At 38.1% G+C, this 17,306-nt stretch overlaps 1 protein-coding gene across 1 annotated transcript in view; it reads left to right on the plus strand.

The window, feature by feature from the left end:
* The window catches only part of LOC139044041 (sodium/hydrogen exchanger 9B2-like), a 17,829-nt gene continuing 523 nt past the window's right edge, over window positions 1-17,306 (plus strand). The window contains exons 1-3 of the mRNA XM_070503647.1: window positions 1-2,121; window positions 10,805-10,913; window positions 14,476-14,612. Coding sequence (XP_070359748.1) covers window positions 2,083-2,121; window positions 10,805-10,913; window positions 14,476-14,612 — 285 coding nt within the window. The 5' untranslated portion in view covers window positions 1-2,082. The remainder of the gene's footprint in view (window positions 2,122-10,804; window positions 10,914-14,475; window positions 14,613-17,306) is intronic.

Here is a 17,306-nt window from a genome sequence, read left to right on the forward strand (position 1 = left end):
CCCCATTTTAAAACTGCTTGCTGCTCTGTCAGTGCTGTCTGTGAGGCTTAGGAAGACAGCTAAACCTTGAAGATGTTAATGCAGTCCTGGGATTTTCTTCTCCTATTTATATTCTGTACACTTCAGCTTGCACTGTAAAACAAATAACATGAATTCCAAACTAATAGGATATGCAAGTCTTATTTTTATTTTCATTTTTTTGAGGAAAGATTAGCCCTGAGCTAACATCTGCTGCCAATCCTCCTCTTTTTGCTGAGGAACACTGGCCCTGAGCTAACATCCGTACCCATCTTCCTCTACTTTATATGTGGGACGCCTGCCACAGCATGGCTGGACAAGCAGTGCATAGGTTGCACCTGGGATCCGAACTGGCCAACCATGGGCCGCCGAAGTGGAACGTGCGAGCTTAACCACTGCTCCACCCAGCCAGCCCCGCAAGTCTTATTTTTTTAATTAATTTATTTTTTATTTTTATTATTATTCATAATACTCAACTAAATCAAGATATAAAATGGTTCTTTGGGCCCACGGTTTTAGTGTCAAAATACCTTAGATTCTAATACTATCAAATAGATAGACCTTAACATTTCATTAAAATATAGTCTCTTTCTCACCGAGTAGATTGAAGTTCTTTACTGTACATAGTGATTCTTAATGAGAAACAAAGGCTTGTTTGTTTTCCTTTACCCTCTTTAGTCTCTTCTGATAGGTAAACATATAAAAACCTTTTCTTTTCTAAAAGAATTGGTGTTATTTTGAGATTTCAGAGCATTTTGAATGGAATTCAAATCTTAACTGAAGTAAAACTTTAATTAAGAAAATTAATGTTTGCATTATCAGAATGTATGTTGATTTGAATTTTTATTGTGCTGCAAAAAAACTCCAAGTAAAATAGTCTGTAAAAGATTTTATGAATGCATAAAAGAAAATTCAAGGATTTTCTAATTATGCAACAAAGTACAAAGAAAAATGATGGCTTACATTTTGTTGCTTACTGTGTATAAAATGACAGGTGAGTTGAGTAAAGTCCCGCTGTGCTCATCAGGGCAGCGACTATCTACATGCAGCTCCAGCAGACACAGGACATTTCCAGAGACAGTACAGACATAGAAATTTCCAGCATCACTGATCGTTCTGTTGGGAAGCGCTGATCTAGTGCAATCCACACAATAACCCATGAAGAGAATACCTTTAATATGACCATTTCACTGCTGAGGCTCAGGGAGAGATGACTTAAACAAGGTCACGTAGCTAGAACGCCGTAGAGCTGGGTATGAACTCAGTTCATCCACTGCCAGGGCCTGTGCGCTTCCAGTCGAACCCTTCTAAGGACCTGCTGCCTTCTAAAGCAATCAAGAAGTTTAAAGGCTGAACAGGGACAAGTAACGAAAGAGAGGAGCACATTGCTTAGATTTTAAAAATCAACACCACAGACTCCTCTCAGTCTACAGCCACCTAGAGTTTCTTGGTATTCAAAGATTTAGAAAGAAGAACTGGAGAGCATCACATTAAAGAGTAAATAGAGAACCTAAAAATAATAGAGATATCATATCTTTAAGCTTCACAAAAACCCCATGATGTAACTGCTTTCAAGGAGGAGGAAACAAAGCTTGGAGAGGCTAAGTAATATGGCAACTGCATAGCCAATGGTGGGAAAGAGCTTGCATTTTAACCCTAATTTGTCCACTTCCAAAGCCCACACACTCTTTTCTGCTGCTCCGTTCAGCCCTGCGGACTTCTGCGTCAATGACTTCAGAGGAGGCTCACTGAGGTTCCTGAACGGGGAAGCTGCATTTGTACACATGCTAACTCTACTTTTGTTAAGGAAAAGAAAGTAAATGTTATGTCATGCATTTATGTGCACAGATACAGACATTTTTATTTTCTACTAAGTCCTGAATATGGAAAAATCAATAATTAAAAATCAGTTCTATGAAATAATTGAGCTAATCCACGTTTTTTCTCCTCAAGGACAAACTTGTATGGAAGCGGGCGTGCCTTGTTTTGGGGCTGTCTGTGCTGTCGGTGTTCAGCAGTGTGTATCTTGGTTTCCCTGGGTCAGGAGGACTGTGTACGTTGCTCATGGCTTTCCTTGCAGGCATGGGATGGAGCAGTGAAAAGGTGAATTTCATTTTAAGTTCTTCTTCTCATGACTACTTTCTGATTAGATTAGTTTTTTTCCAGATACTTTCATAATATCAAGTTAATGAAATTAATCATAAGAGCTATTTTCTGTACATATACAAATGTATGCCCAAATGCACACATACACTTCCTTTTTTCCTGTTACATACCAATCTATAACTTGATGTTTTTACTTAAAATGTATCATGGTCATATTTCCATGATGCCTCCCTTATTCTTTGTAAGGGTTGCAGAGTATTGCATTGTATAGCTGTACTGTACTTTATTTAACCAGTTTCCTGCCTAAATTTAATTTAACAGACATTTAAATTGTTTCTAATTTTCTGCCAAGACAAAAAGTGCATCAATAAAATATCCTTGCATATACCACTAAGACACTATCAAGTCTAAGAAGCACCATTATTTTACATGCCACCAAGAGAGAAAAAGAATGCTGCCAATTAAACTATGACATCACTTCCTAATTTCAGAAATGAAAAAGTGTGTTTCTTAAAATCAACAAAATATAGCATATCTTTGAGTGTATCTATAGGATTAATTTCTAGAAATAGGATTTCTCTATGAAAGAGTATGCACATTGATACTTTTGATAGTATCAATTTGCCCTTTTTTAACGTATGCTTTTAAAAATTTTTTGGTGAGGAAGATTGGCCCTGAGCTAACAGCTATTGCCAATCTTCCTCTTTTTTTCCTCCCCAAAGCCCCAGTACGTAGTTGTATATCCTAGTTGTAGGTCATTCTAGTTCTTCTATGTGGGACGCCGCCACAACATGGCCTGACAAGCGGTGTGTAGTAGGTCTGTGCCCAGGATCCAAACTGGTGAACCCAGGCCGCCAAAGCAGAGTGCACGAACTTAACCACTCAGCCATGCAGCCAGCCCCTTGAGTTGCCCTCTTAAACAGCAGTACCAATTTATATTCCCACCAACAGTTTGTGAAAGGATCTGTTTTTCTGATCTGTGTACTTTCAATCTTTAGATATTTTGCTAATCTGACAGGTGAAAAATGTTTCTCATTATTGATCTGATTTGTATTTCTTTACAAGTGGAGCTAATCATCTTGTCATATATTTACTAGCCAGTTTATTCAAAAGCCTGTGCCCATTTTTTACGATTGTCTGTTTTTCTTACTGACTTTCAAGATCATTAAAATTATTCATTTCCTTTATGTGTATTATGGAAATTAGCTGGTTGCCATTTATTTAATTTCAAGGTACATTTTTATGGATTTGAACTTGAGAGGATCATATACTATTCTGCTTCATGAAGAAATTAGATGTGGGTGACCTAAACTAAATACACATATATCATTTGGGAAAACCAAAGACAACTGTTGAAAATAATTCAGCTTAAAATAATACTACATGAAAAATATATGTTGATTATCAGTCCTGAGGTTGGGTGTGCAGTGCCCTGCAGGTGAGCGGTCTCTGCAGAGGTCTGTAGAGGCAGGGCTTCACTGTGGGCACATGGCACTCCGTTGGAGGCTTTCACTCTCGGGAGGCAAGACATGTGCAGTTGGGCATCCCTTTGCTGTAGAGGAGGGTGGATTGGTGGGGCTGCCTGGAGCCTTGTGTAGATAAGGGACTGAGGCCCCAGGAAAGCAGGCCGCAGTGGATTGGGCTTTGCAGGCAAGGAGCAAGGCTCTGCAGAGCCCTGCTGCAGGCACTGCATGGGCCCAGGGCTGCTGCGTCCTCCTGGGGAGGCTTGGCTGTAAGGCTTATTTCAGGTCTACTTTTTTTTCCTTAGCAGCACCCGTATTATTAAATTCTCCTTTGTGATTTCACGTAACTTAACATCTGACAAGAGGAAAGCTAAAACATAAACTTCCCAGTATAAATTGGGTCCTCTTATCATCCCTCATCTCTTGTAAACATTTGCTCTTGTCAAAATTTGCTTTTCCGTGGCTTCACTTTCCTTGCAGGCCGAGGCAGGTGATCACACATTGCTGTTCAGTCTCAGGTCTGATCTCAGCTCCCTGGCTCCTCGCTGAGCGCTCACTGCTGAGTGCCTTCCATCCTGCCTGGGCTGCTGACCAGCGCACTGCTCTCGGAGCACTCTGGCCCCCTTGTCCGGGACAGAGCTCGCAGTCTTCACTCCGTGAAGGCATGCCACTGTGTGTGCACTGTGACCCTTGTCGAGCATCTGGGAGCTTGCCTGACATTAGCATTTTACAAACTGTCCCTTCACTTTTGAATGGTAACCTTTTTTAGCATTTAAAAAAATAAATTACCAAAGAGAATATTGTTTAGAATAAAGTTTATTTGATTTCTGAGTATGAAAGCGGTATATGCTTATTGTAGAACTTTGAAAAATTTTTTAAAAGTCAGATAAAAGGAAAGAAAAAATGATTTGTAATTTCTCCACCTAAAGCCAACAGCTCTGTAAACTATTTTGGTTTATTTCCTTTCATTTATTCAACAGGAAAATTCTCAAATATGCTTGTAGTAAGTTTCTTCAAATTGAATTTTATAGGTAAATGCTTTCTGTTGTCACTTGTTTAAAAGTCTTCAAAAATTACAACCAACTCATTATATTATACTGTCATGGGTGAAAAGAGGGAAGAGAATTAATCAATTTTTATTGCCACTCCGTATGGCCCTGTGCTAGCCAGTGAGGGGATATTCTCATTTATTCTCATCAAAAAAACCTTTGAAAAAATATTACCATTTACATTTTATAGAGACTGTAAGTCAGAAGGACTTAAATAACATGTCCAAGGTCACAAAATTAGAAAGTGGCACTGGGATTTAACTCAGGTTTATCGACTCCAAAGTGACCAGAATATACCATCATTGTGCAGGGCACGTTTTTATGTTTCGACATCTATTCGAATAACATATAGCAAGTGTATTAAAAACATTATACTTCCAAACTTTGCAATTTCAGATTGTTTGTAAATTAATAAATGATAGGATAAAAAATAAACAGTGAAAAGGAACCATATCATTTGGAATAGAACATAAAAGAGTAGTTTTAGCAACAGACGTCGAGGGGAAGACGGGTGCCCACCGCAAGTGGACGTGAGCCACTCGCGCAGAAGACAAGGGAGGGGGCCCGGCCAGTTCCGGTTACACGATTCTTCAGAAAACGAGGATGTGAGTCATGTAGAAAAGACCGTTATAAACCAAACAAATCATCTGTTTTTCTGCATTTGCCATAACTTTGCCTGAATTGCCAGCAGCCTGGCTGATTACATAGAAGATCAATGTAATCCCAAAACCCGGAGAGAGAACTGACAGCTTTTTTTTTCATATTTACCTCTGGTTAATCTCCTATGTATGTCTCTTTACACACACACACACACACACACACACACACGTGGATGCACCATAAGCTTTTTAAAACCAGTCTCTGCTATTTTAAATTATGCTGAAATCCAATATCGTTTCCTTAGGGCAGATTCTTAATGCTAAATTTTTTGGGTCAAATAACATGAACATTTTTAGGTTTTTGACACGTATTACCAAACTGGTTGCTTTCTAGAGTTGTATCCATTTACTTTTCCACCAGTAATATGTGAGGTACCTATATCATTACATCGTCATCAGCTTAGAATAATGTTTATCCAACTTTAGCACCACCTGGAAGTCTTGTTAAATTGGACTTGTGGACCCCACTCCCGAATTTCTGATTTAGTTAGACTACGGTGGGGCCTGAGAATGTGTACTTCTGATCAGTTACCAGGTGATGCTGATGCTGCTTCCCTGGGGACCACACTTTGTGAAACACTGCCTTAGAATATTATTGTTTTTAATTTTTATCCTTACTGATAGTCAAAAGTGGTATCTTTTTTTGTTTTATGCCTCCTTGCTTAACAATAAAATTGAATGCTTTTTCATATATTTAGCTATTTGTATTTTTTCTTTTTCTTTGATAGGTTTTTTGTCCATTATCTCCTAAAGTTGAATGTACTGATTATATATATGATATTAGCCCTTTGTGCCTTTTTTTATTGTTCATTTTTAACACACAAATATCTTATAGTTTCACGTGGTCCGATCTATCAATCTCTTATTATGACCTTTCCTCAGTTTATTTTTTCTTAAAGATTCCTTTCCTAGTGAAATCTTACCTATGTTATCTCATTTATTCTTTGCAATAACCTTGAGAGGTAGATACGAGACCCATTTTACAAATGAGGATACCAAGGCCTAGAGATAGTAGATAGAGTGCCTAAGGTCACCAAGCTAATAAGTGGCAGAGCCAGGATGAAAACACACTGTTTGAGTATATGAAAATGATTTCCTAAAGACAGGGTAAAAAAACCTTCATTGAATCACTTATATGGCAGACACTCTCCATATCTTTTCTAATTTAGTACTCAGGCAAGTCCCTACTTCTGGAGGCACCAAATCAATGAGTCCAGGTTTTGGACTGCTTTTCCTCCTTGTTCCATGGTGTAGCATAGGGTCTGAGCACTCAGACTTCCTGGATTAAGCTCAGCCCTACACCTGAGTAGCTGTATGCCCATGTACAAAGTATCTGACTTCTCAGTCTTCGATTTCCATATCTCTCAAGTGGGGAATGATAATAGCAACAACTTCGTAGAGTGGAGGATTAAGTGAAATAATCTATATAAGGCAAAGTGCTTAGTCAGAACACACTAATAATTTTTATGACTATCTCTGAGCAGCACAATGTAATAAAAAGAGCATAAAATTTAATCTATGGAAATTGGGATTCCAGTCCCAGAGATTCTACTGTCTAGATGTGTAATCCCAAGCAAGTCACTTACCTTCTCTAATACTCAGTTTCCTCAACTGTACACTGAGAAAAATAATAATAATCACTAAAGAATTATTGTGGCTATTATGTGGGAAAATGGAAATAAAACACTTGTAAACTCAGTGCTGTAGCTATATTGTTGTTGAATTATGCTTTGACAAGCTACAATATTTTATAAAATTTTGTTTGCGCCTGTAGTTTTCTGACATTATCTCATACTTTCCTGCTTGGTTTTCCTTGTAATCTTGCCATTATTGTATTCAAATGCACTCACTTTTTTAAGGCCTTTTTCATCTATATTTTTCATCTGTTTTCAAATGCAGTGCTTCTTCTGATGACTTTAACAGCTACAGGATGTTTTTCTTGATATATTTTCAATCTTCTGAATCTTGAAATCTTCTCTCTAAGAAGAGAAGTGTCAGCTTAAGTAGATATTTAACTCATGATGAAACTTCTGTTTCTCTTAACTTTCTCTTTTTGTCCATAATGGAAAGTGATTTCCATTGTTGAAGATTCTTACTAATGGTGCATACAGATAGGTAAAGTGGCCTTAACTTTCAGTGGACACCACAGTCTTCATTCCTCTGAACTCATGTCTTCTTTTGTACTTAGCCTATTTGATGACTCCTTTTTCTTTCTTTTTTTTTTCCTGAGGAAGATTCACCCTGAGCTAATATCCATTGCCAATCTTCTTCTTTTTATTTTTGCTTGGGGAAGATTGTCACTGAGCTAACATCTGCACCAGTCTTCCTCTACTTTGTATGTGGGTCACCACCACAGCATGGCTGATGAATGGTGTAGGTCCACGCCTGGGATCTGAACCTGCAAACCTGGGCCACCAAAGTGGAGTGTGCCAAACTTAACTACCACACCACGGGGCCAGCCCCTCTATTTTCTTTATAAACAGATTCATTTTAGTTTTGAAGTTACAAAAAAACCCACAAGAAGGTACATTGTGGCTCCTCTCTCATCTTTAAGTTTTACAATATATAGGGCCATGTCTGATATTAAATTAGTCTACAGTATTACAATCAAAAACCAAATCGTGGGGCCAGCCCTGGTGGTCTAGTGATTAAGTTCAGCATGCTCCGCTTTGGTGGTCTGGGTTCAGTTCCCAGGCGCAGATGTACACCACTTGTCTATCAGTGGCCATGCTGTGACAGCAGCTCACATACAAAATAGAGGAAGACTGGCAACTGATGTTGGCTCAGGGCGAATCTTCCTCAGCGAGAAAAAAAAAAAAAACCAAATTGTGGCCTTTGTCCAAGTTTAGAAATAAAAACAATTTGATAGAGAAAACTCAATATGCCTCTGCTTTCATTGGAGTTCTCAGTACATGAAATACTTTCGAGGACTTCTGTTAAGCCATTAGTCATGGCAACAGAAGGCTAAGTAACCTAAAATTAATGGAGTTGATTTTTGTTCTTTACAACTATGGATATCAGCTAAAGTCTGAACTTTAGCTATGATATACTCTAAAAACTAAATTAAAAAGTAAAATTTAAAGATATGTAGAAGGGTGGCATCTGGACCTTAGTTTGGCAGACGATTCACTGTCATTAAGTGATAAAGGATCTTGGACGTTATCTAATGTAAACCTCTCATTTTACAAATGAGGAAAATTAGGTGCTGAGAGGCGAGTGGCTTGCAGTTGGTGTGTGGCAGAATTTGAACCTCAGTCATGATCTGATTCCTTACGATGTGAAAACATAACTTTATAATGATATAGGAATAGAACTATATAAATAAATCAACCAACCCCTCATATACGGTGTCTTTAAACATTTATAAACTAAGAGGAAATAGAATCTTCACCTTAATAAACATACCAGAAATAACAAAAATTAAGAAAATAGGGAAACGAGGTAATCCTCCTTTGTCAAACTGCTGAGTACGTAAATGAAAGTATAGATCCTTAGATGTGTAAAAATGGTAAAAAAATGTTAAAATGTCGTTCAAAAACATAGATTCTTATTAGTTGATTGAAAAAATCTGTTAAATGTAAATTCTTAGACACTGTTAAGGGTACTGCTAAATTGCCCTACAAAAAAAGCATTATCAATTTGCTCTCCTACCAATTGCTGAGTTTCCTTACAGTCTTATAAATACTAGACATTATTAAAACTTTTTAGTGTTTTTTTCCAATATGATGGCTCCCCCCCCCCAAAAAAATATATGGTATATCATTTTAATTTGTGTTTCTCTGATTACTGAGTTTTAGTATCTCATGTTTTTTGGCCCTTGTGTTTCTTCTGGTACAAATTACTTGTGCGTATGCCTTGCCCATTTTTCGATTAGGTTCTATGTCTGTTTCTTATTGATTGGATATTGCTCCTTATTCTGTTACACATAGTACAGATATTTTCCCCTGGTTTGTCACCTATCCTTTTTTATGGTTTCTTTTGCCACAAAATATTTTCGTTTTATTCTAGTCAATTATGTCAATCTTTTCCAAGGGTTTTTGTATTGTGTGTTATAAAGTTAGTACTTATATCAATTAGGGTCTTAGAAGGAATGAGAAACCATATAGTAACTGGAATAGGGAAAGCTTATTATTAACCATACTAGGGATTGTCTTGTAAGATGTAAAGAGGCCCCTAAAGAATATAGGAATAGCAGCTATAAACCCCTAGGGCTGAGATGCAGCATCCGCTTCCACCTCCCCACCCCACCCCACCTACTTCGGCACCCAGGGCTGAGAATCCAAGCCTTGTTAGAGCCTTGGTTCACTGGATGGCAGAGAAGTCACCATGGTACCCTGCCTGCAGAAGTTGCTGGAAATCTACCCTCTAAAGGTGTATGGGGTGGTATGTTGCCCAGGGCAGTTGGCTATGAAATCACCCGAGGAGGAGGCTGGGGGCAGCTGCTGACCGCTGAGTGCTGCTGGCCGCCATACACCCTAGGAGCCTGGCTCTGGAGAAGCCACCCGGGCTGCAGGACCCGGTGCGGAAGCATCCTGCTAGGAGGAGCCACCGAACCAGACGAGCGCCTTCCTCTTGGAGTAGCTCTTGGGCGCCCTCTAGTGGCAAAATTTAATATGGTCCAGCTAGCAAAGGGGAAAGACTTAAAAGGGTCCAGCTCCATCTTCTTTTTTTTTTTTTTTTGAGATTTTATTTTTCCCAAGCCCCCCGGTACATAGTTGTGTGTTTTTAGTTGTGGGTCCTTCCAGTTGTGGCATGCGGGATGCCACCCCAGCATGGCTTGTTGAGCAGCGCCACGTCCACATCCAGAAATCGAACTGGCGAAACCCGCGGCCGCCAAAGCAGAGCGCGCGAACTTAACTACTCGGCCACTGGGCCAGCCCCTGGCTCCATCTTCTGCAGAGCAACAATTGAAAGGAGGATTTGGAGCCGAGGGGCAGTAAGTTAATAACTGGCACAGCACTTCACTATACCGGAATTTTATTTTTGTGCATGATTTGAGATAGTCATAAACAGTATTCTTTTATAATAAAATAAAATTGGAAACAACTTAAAGGTCTATTAATAAAGAAATGGTTGAATAAACTATGGTACTTCCATATCATACATTATTATGCAGCAATAAGGTGCATTTCTAGATATATGTATAAATATTACAAGATCTTTTAATCATATTGTTGAGTGAAAATTAACTATAAAGTAATACTAAGTATTATGGACACACACATCATGTATTCAGAAGTCGAAGTCCTCCTGAGATGACTTGATGAGATTCTTTATAGTTAACATCCTTTTGCAAACCAACACCAACGCACCTTATGTAATACCTTAACTGTTAGAAGTATCTTTATGCAATTTTTTGCTGTATTCTAGCTACCTTCTTATTTATAGATGCCACATAGATAAAGCCTATCTCAGGTCAAATTGACTCAGATTTCAAATTAGTAAAATTCTTAGATCTTCTAACTTCACATAATAAAAATCCCTGTATGTGTATGTGTGTTTCTTTTAGGCAGAGGTTGAAAAGATTACTGCAGTGGCCTGGGATATCTTCCAGCCCCTTCTCTTTGGACTGATTGGAGCAGAGGTATCTATTGCATCTCTCAGACCAGAAACTGTGGGTGAGAATTTCAAAGTAGTGTTTTTGCTAAAATCAACTTTTTATATTCAGTTGTAGTATCTGTAGTAGGTTTATATTTGGTGGTTCCCATTGTCACAATTATATAAAAAGTTAATACTGATCTTTTAAGCAGTTGGTTAGAAAAGAATGTTTGTCAATCTAAGACAGTAAATTTTATGCCTTAAATATTGTTGCTTGTAAAGAAAAGTGTCGCTCTTAACTACTATCAAGAAAATGCAGGCCTTAAAATTTTTTTCCAACGATAAGAATGTTCATCTAGGCTTGTCCTGATCAAGGGCCAGAATTTTAAAGATAATTAGGCAGTTCTATAATATGTATCCATGGGATAGAAATGTTTGTTCATTCATTCTTTTATTCATTCATACATTCAAAAGCCATCATATTAAAACTGTTGACTTTTAGTACCATACTCAAAAATTAATTTGTACACGTATACAGATGGTCCCCGACTGACGATGGTTTGACTTAGGATTTTTTGACTTTACCATGGTATGAAAGTGATATGCAGTCATTAGAAACCATACTTCGAATTTTGAATTTTGATCTTTTCCCCGGCTAGCGATATGCCATATGATCCTTTCTCGAGATGCTGGGCAGCCGCCAGTGAGCTGCAGCTCTAGTCACCACAGGATCATGAGGGCAAACGACCCATACACTTCTACCCTTTCTGTTTCTCAGTTTCAGTAAGTATTCAAGAAATTACATAAGATAGTGAACATTTTATTATCAAATAGGCTTTGTATTGGATGATTGCCTAACTGTAGGCTAATGTAAGTGTTCCTAGTACATTTAAGGTAGGCTAGGCTAAGGTATGATATTTGGTAGGTTAGGTGTATTAAATGCATTTTTTTCTTTTTCTTTCTTTCTTTCTTTCTTTTGGTGAGGAAGATTGGCCCTGAGCTAACATCTGTTGCCAATCTTCCTCTTTTTGCTTGAGGAAGATTGTCGCTGAGCTAACACCTGTGCCAGTCTTCTTCTAATTTGTATGTGGGATACCGCCACGGCATGACTTGAGAGCGGTGCTAGGTCCACACCTGGGATCCAAGCCTGGGAACCCTGGGCTGCTGAAGCGGCAGGTGCGAACTTAACCACTATGCCACCAGGCCAGCCCAAAGTGTATTTTTGACTTACAATATTTTGACTTAAAGTTGACTTTCAACTTATGATTGGTTTATCAGGATGTAACCCCATCGTACATCAAGAAAGACCTGTACTCATTATTTCCTTCTTTTCTTGCATCACAGTATTATTCCGTCCATACTAGGGATCCCATCCCTGCCACCTCCTTCTAGATCTCACACAGAGTCTCCCCTTTTTCTGACACATCTTCAGATATCCTTGTCACAGCTTTCTCTTCTGCAGAATTGAAACAGATTTTAATCTCTCCTATCTTAAAATAGTATCTTTCTATTCTGACGCATGTGACAACATAGATGAACCTGAGGACATTACACTGGGTAAGATAAGCCAGTTACAGAAAGACAAATCCCGCATGATCCCACTCCTGTGAGGCATCCAGAGGAGTCAAATTCATAAGGACAGAAAGGAGAGCGGTGGCTGCCAGGGTTTAGGCGGGGAAATGGGGACTTGCTGTTTAATGGGTGTAGAGTTTCAGCTTTGCAAGATGAAAATGTTCTGGAGATTGGTTGCACAAAAATGTGAGTGTTTAACTTAATGCTGCTGAACTGTACACTTAAAAATTGTTAAGATGGTAAATTTTACGTGTATTTTACCACAGTCAAAATTTGAATAAATATATATACATATATATATATATATCCCTTCTTCATTTCACTTCCCCCCTCACCTACCACTCTCTCTCTTCCTCTTTTCAAACTTTTCTAAAGAGGTAACTGTGTCCCCCTTTTCCATTTCAACTCTCATGCCCTCCCTCAGAACATTTCAGCCCAGCTTCTGCCCCATTCCACAACCAGCCCCGCCCTCACCACGGTCGTATTGCTGGATACACGAAATACGTGTTAGTCTTGACTTGACTTGATCTCTCAGCAGCATTGGACGCTATTGACCTCTTTACAACACTTTTTACGTTGAATTTTTACATTTTCCAGTGCCCTCTGAGTCTTCCTTTACACTATATATGGCTTAAGTGCTGCTCTTCCTCCAAGTTCTTTCAAAAGATTTCTACACTTCACGCTGGGTATCATTTCTCTGAGCTCAGCTACACTCAGTGGCTTCGATTATAAACTATGTAATTGCAAAATCTTTATCTCGAATTCAACATAGCCAGTTGCTGCTTGGACATCACCACTTGTAAATCCCACAAAACTTGAGGCTCAGTGTGTCCAAGGCTTCCTCATCATCCTCCCCAGACTGCTCCCTCCTGGGAATGGGATCGTCCCTTTTGTATCTTGTACTTAAGGCAACAAATACTTTTGAAAATCTACCACGCTGGGAAAAATGCCCTCCAATAAAGAGCCACAGAACCTTTTCATAAAGAAACCATGTTGCAGATTCACAATAGAGCATCAAGCAATGTCTGTCTGGTGTTTTACCAGCCTCTTGAACTTGAGAAAGTTATTTATCCTTTCTGATCTTCATTTTTTTTCAACTGTAAAGTGAGAATAATTACTCCACAGGTTGTAAAGATTAAGTAAAGAGATGCATTTAAAGCTTAATACAGAACCTAGCACAGAGCAAGCACTCAACAAATGTTACTTTTTCAAAAACCACCCTATTACCTAGTACTCACCTTAGCTTTGCCTTTCTCAGGTCCGGTAGCTTGCCTTGCCCTAGTCACAATCTCTTATTTTGCAAATCAGAATGAACTTACCTTTATCAGCAAAGGATTCTGAAGGACTGAACGAAGTAGCTGTACACATCAGCCAGGGTGATGGGCAGTCAGTGCACACACCAGTATGGGGAAACAGGTGTAGAAGCCAGTGTCTATTCTGACTGGTCAGTGCCCAGCCAGCTCTCTTCTGACTGCCTGATTGCCTCCATACTTGCTGATAAATATTTTGAATATCACCTCTGGTCTTATCCTCTGTAAAGAATTCTCAACCACTTTGATGAAAATATTAAGTTTTTTCTCTTCTGCGCCCTCTTACCGGTATATTTACACTGCACTCACCTTTTGGTTCTTTATGTTTCTGTCTTCCTCTGACTTTGGAGTTCATGGAGGCAAAGTCTGTACGTTATGCGTGTTTGGGTATCAGAACCTAGTCCAAATTCTGTTATGCGTAGTTATAGTTTAATAAATTCTTGTTAAATAAACACATGGGAAAAAGTGTGGTTCTTGCTATAAAGCATAAGATAAATAACATTCAAATCTCCTTTGTGGAAATTCAAATATATTTAGTTAATTTCTGGCTTTAATTTAGGGCAAATACCTTCTTTTAAACAAATGGTCTGATTGATCCTTAATATTGATGTTTTGACAAATTATGCCTAATCATTTTTGTCTTTTTAATTTTTTAATGTTTTTAGATTATTTCTGTTGATAGAATTTTGAATCAATAATCAGGAGATTCCATTTCTTCCCCAGTATTTCGTTATGTCTAAAAATTGAGTATTTCTTACAGGCCTTTGTGTTGCCACCCTGGGTATTGCAGTACTGATACGAATTTTGACTACATTTCTGATGGTGTGTTTTGCTGGTTTTAACATAAAGGAAAAGATATTTATTTCATTTGCATGGCTTCCAAAGGCCACAGTCCAGGTAATGATGGATCTTAACTCCTATTTCAATATGATCCCTTAAAATTTTGAATAAGAGGGCTTGTCCAAATTTGGTGAACAAAAGTAACTAAAGTTTGATTTATGAAAAGAATTTTTACTAATCTACTCTAAAAGTTTTATTTTTGGTATGCTGATTCCTTTAATATGATGGCTCATTTAAATTTCTTTAGATCTCCAGGGTACAACTGAAAATCCAATAAATCCCTATGTTACTAGAAAGCAGTAGTAGAGGGAGGGAAGAGTTTGAATTTTCATCAGTCAGAGCTCTCTGAATCACCTAGAGATTTTTCGTTTTGATGTCTTCTAAGAAGAGAGTGAAACAGAAATAGCGCGGCCCATGTTAGTGTTTGGAAATACTTCACTGTCAATATGATTGATGATCAGTTATGCTCAACCTCGGTCTTTATATATAATGGAGAAAGATTTATTGAGAAACAACTCAGAAAATGCTTTATTGATTTCCTAGATTATTAGTTAATATTAAATTTTTCAAACTAGCTGTACTTCCTGTCAGTTGTCTCAATCACATGACCCAAAATTTGTGCACTCTAACAAGGCACTAACAGGTGCTTGAAATTATTGACCATGCATTTGGTAGAATACCTATAATTGCTAATTAAATTAGAACTGTATAGATTATCATTTGTTGCAAATAGCCCTGATTGTATTGTATATTTTCAGACTAATTATAGCAAACAAGATTTAACTGTTGCATCCTTGATTATTTTGCAATTATTTAAATATGTAAATTTCTATTTCATGAGATGAAAATCAGATATTTTTAATTTAGGAAACTTTGAGGGTTGTGTATGCTCTGTAACTATATGCCAGATTTGGTGTGGCTATAGGTTTGGGCATTATCCCAGAGAAGTTTTTTTTTCATCAGACTTTGAAAGATGTCTGGGACATAATGGCTAAGAATACTGTGAGGTTTATATGGTACAATAAGTGGAATAGTTTCTCCCTCAGTGTCTCCAGCTTCTACACTACTTCTGGTAACTTTATTAGGTAACTATCAAAATAATTACTCTAGTAGCTTTGGTTTGAAAGATTTGTTTCTAAAGGTTAAAATTTGAAAGACAGCACTTTCCTGCTGTCAAAGCAAATTTATAATAAGGAGAAATTATCTTGGATGTGGTGAATAATGTATGTACTGTGAAGCAAGTATTGTATGGAATTTTCTTTTTTCTTCTTTTGCCACTGCCTAAGAAACAAGACTTTCTTGTATGTTTTTTTCCATATTAGTGTTCTTCAAACTTTTTGGTCCATGACCTGCTGTAAGAAATATATTTTAAATCACAATATATTTTAAATCAGCATACCTACAAACCTCAAAACATACACACACAACGGAGAACTGAAAGAGAAATATACATTGTAATGAGTGCAGTTCTTGCCAAGACTTCTTGAAATGTTGAATTAGTTATGGTACAAGGAACCTGAAATAACAAAGAGCCCTCACATACAGGGACTAAGTGAGATAGATTTTTCCTTCTCTCCCACCAGCAGTCCAGCATGGACACTCCAGAGCTGGCAGGGTGACACTGTCCTCAGCATGTGCCTTCCATCAGTTCACCATTTCTCATCAGGGGGAAGGGGAAAAAGAATGATGTGCAAGTGTCCATTTCTCTTCAGGGAACAATCCAAAAGTAGCATTTATCACTTCTGCTCACCTCTCAGTGGCCAGAACTTAGATATATAGCTTCATCTAGTTGCAAAGAAGGATGAAAAAAAGTCTTGGTTTGGACAGCAATGTGACCAGCTAACACTCAGGAGTTCTAGTTTAGAAGGGAAAAGGGGCATTCAGATATTTGTGGGCAATTAGTAGTCTCTGCCATTGTGTCTCATCCACACCAGCATTCTCTCTTCTGATTCATTGTCCTAGAGGACAACATTGTTGTGTTTTGTGGAATAAGGGAATAACCAGATTGATTAATATATTATTTTCCCAAGTGCACTAATATGGCATTTTGCCTCTAAAAGAAAATGAAGGTTTTCATAATACTTCCCAGTAGACAAATTTTAAATAAAACATTTCACCAAGACCTAAGGCAAAGAGTTCACCAAATACCTAATAAGATTACCTTCAAGTTTTGACAGTGCCTACCACTTTCAGGTTTCTTTATGTTTAACAATTAGTTTAGCTCTATAGCAATACATATTCTTATGTTTTTTCATTTAAAACTTTGCCATCTTCCAGTAAGTATCACTACACTTTTTTTAAAAGATTGGTATCTGAGCTAACATCTGCTGCCAATCTTCTTTTTTCTTCTTCTTCTTCTCCCCAAAGCCCCTCAGTACACAGTTGTACATTCTAGTTGTGAGTGCCTCTGGTTGCGCTATGTGGGACGCCGCCTCAGCATGGCCTGATGAGCGGTACCATGTCCACCCCCAAACTAGCAAAACTCTCAGCCGCTGAAGTGGAATATGCAAACTTAACCACTCGGCCACAGGGCTCACTGCACTTTTTCATCTTGTTCTTTTTTAATTCCAGATTCCTGAAGATAAAAGAGTGAGATGACCAGTGACTTTCTTTACTCATAAGGAATTTAGTATACAGAATCGTCTTATAGTCAATTATATCATGAGGCTGTATTTACCTTGTGTTTTGAAATATATTTGCCTGATATTTTTGTAACCCTGCCTTCTGCAACTAAGTACATATGAATCACCA

The sequence above is a fragment of the Equus asinus genome, unplaced genomic scaffold (assembly GCF_041296235.1).
Source record: "Equus asinus isolate D_3611 breed Donkey unplaced genomic scaffold, EquAss-T2T_v2 contig_538, whole genome shotgun sequence".
Taxonomy (NCBI): domain Eukaryota; kingdom Metazoa; phylum Chordata; class Mammalia; order Perissodactyla; family Equidae; genus Equus; species Equus asinus.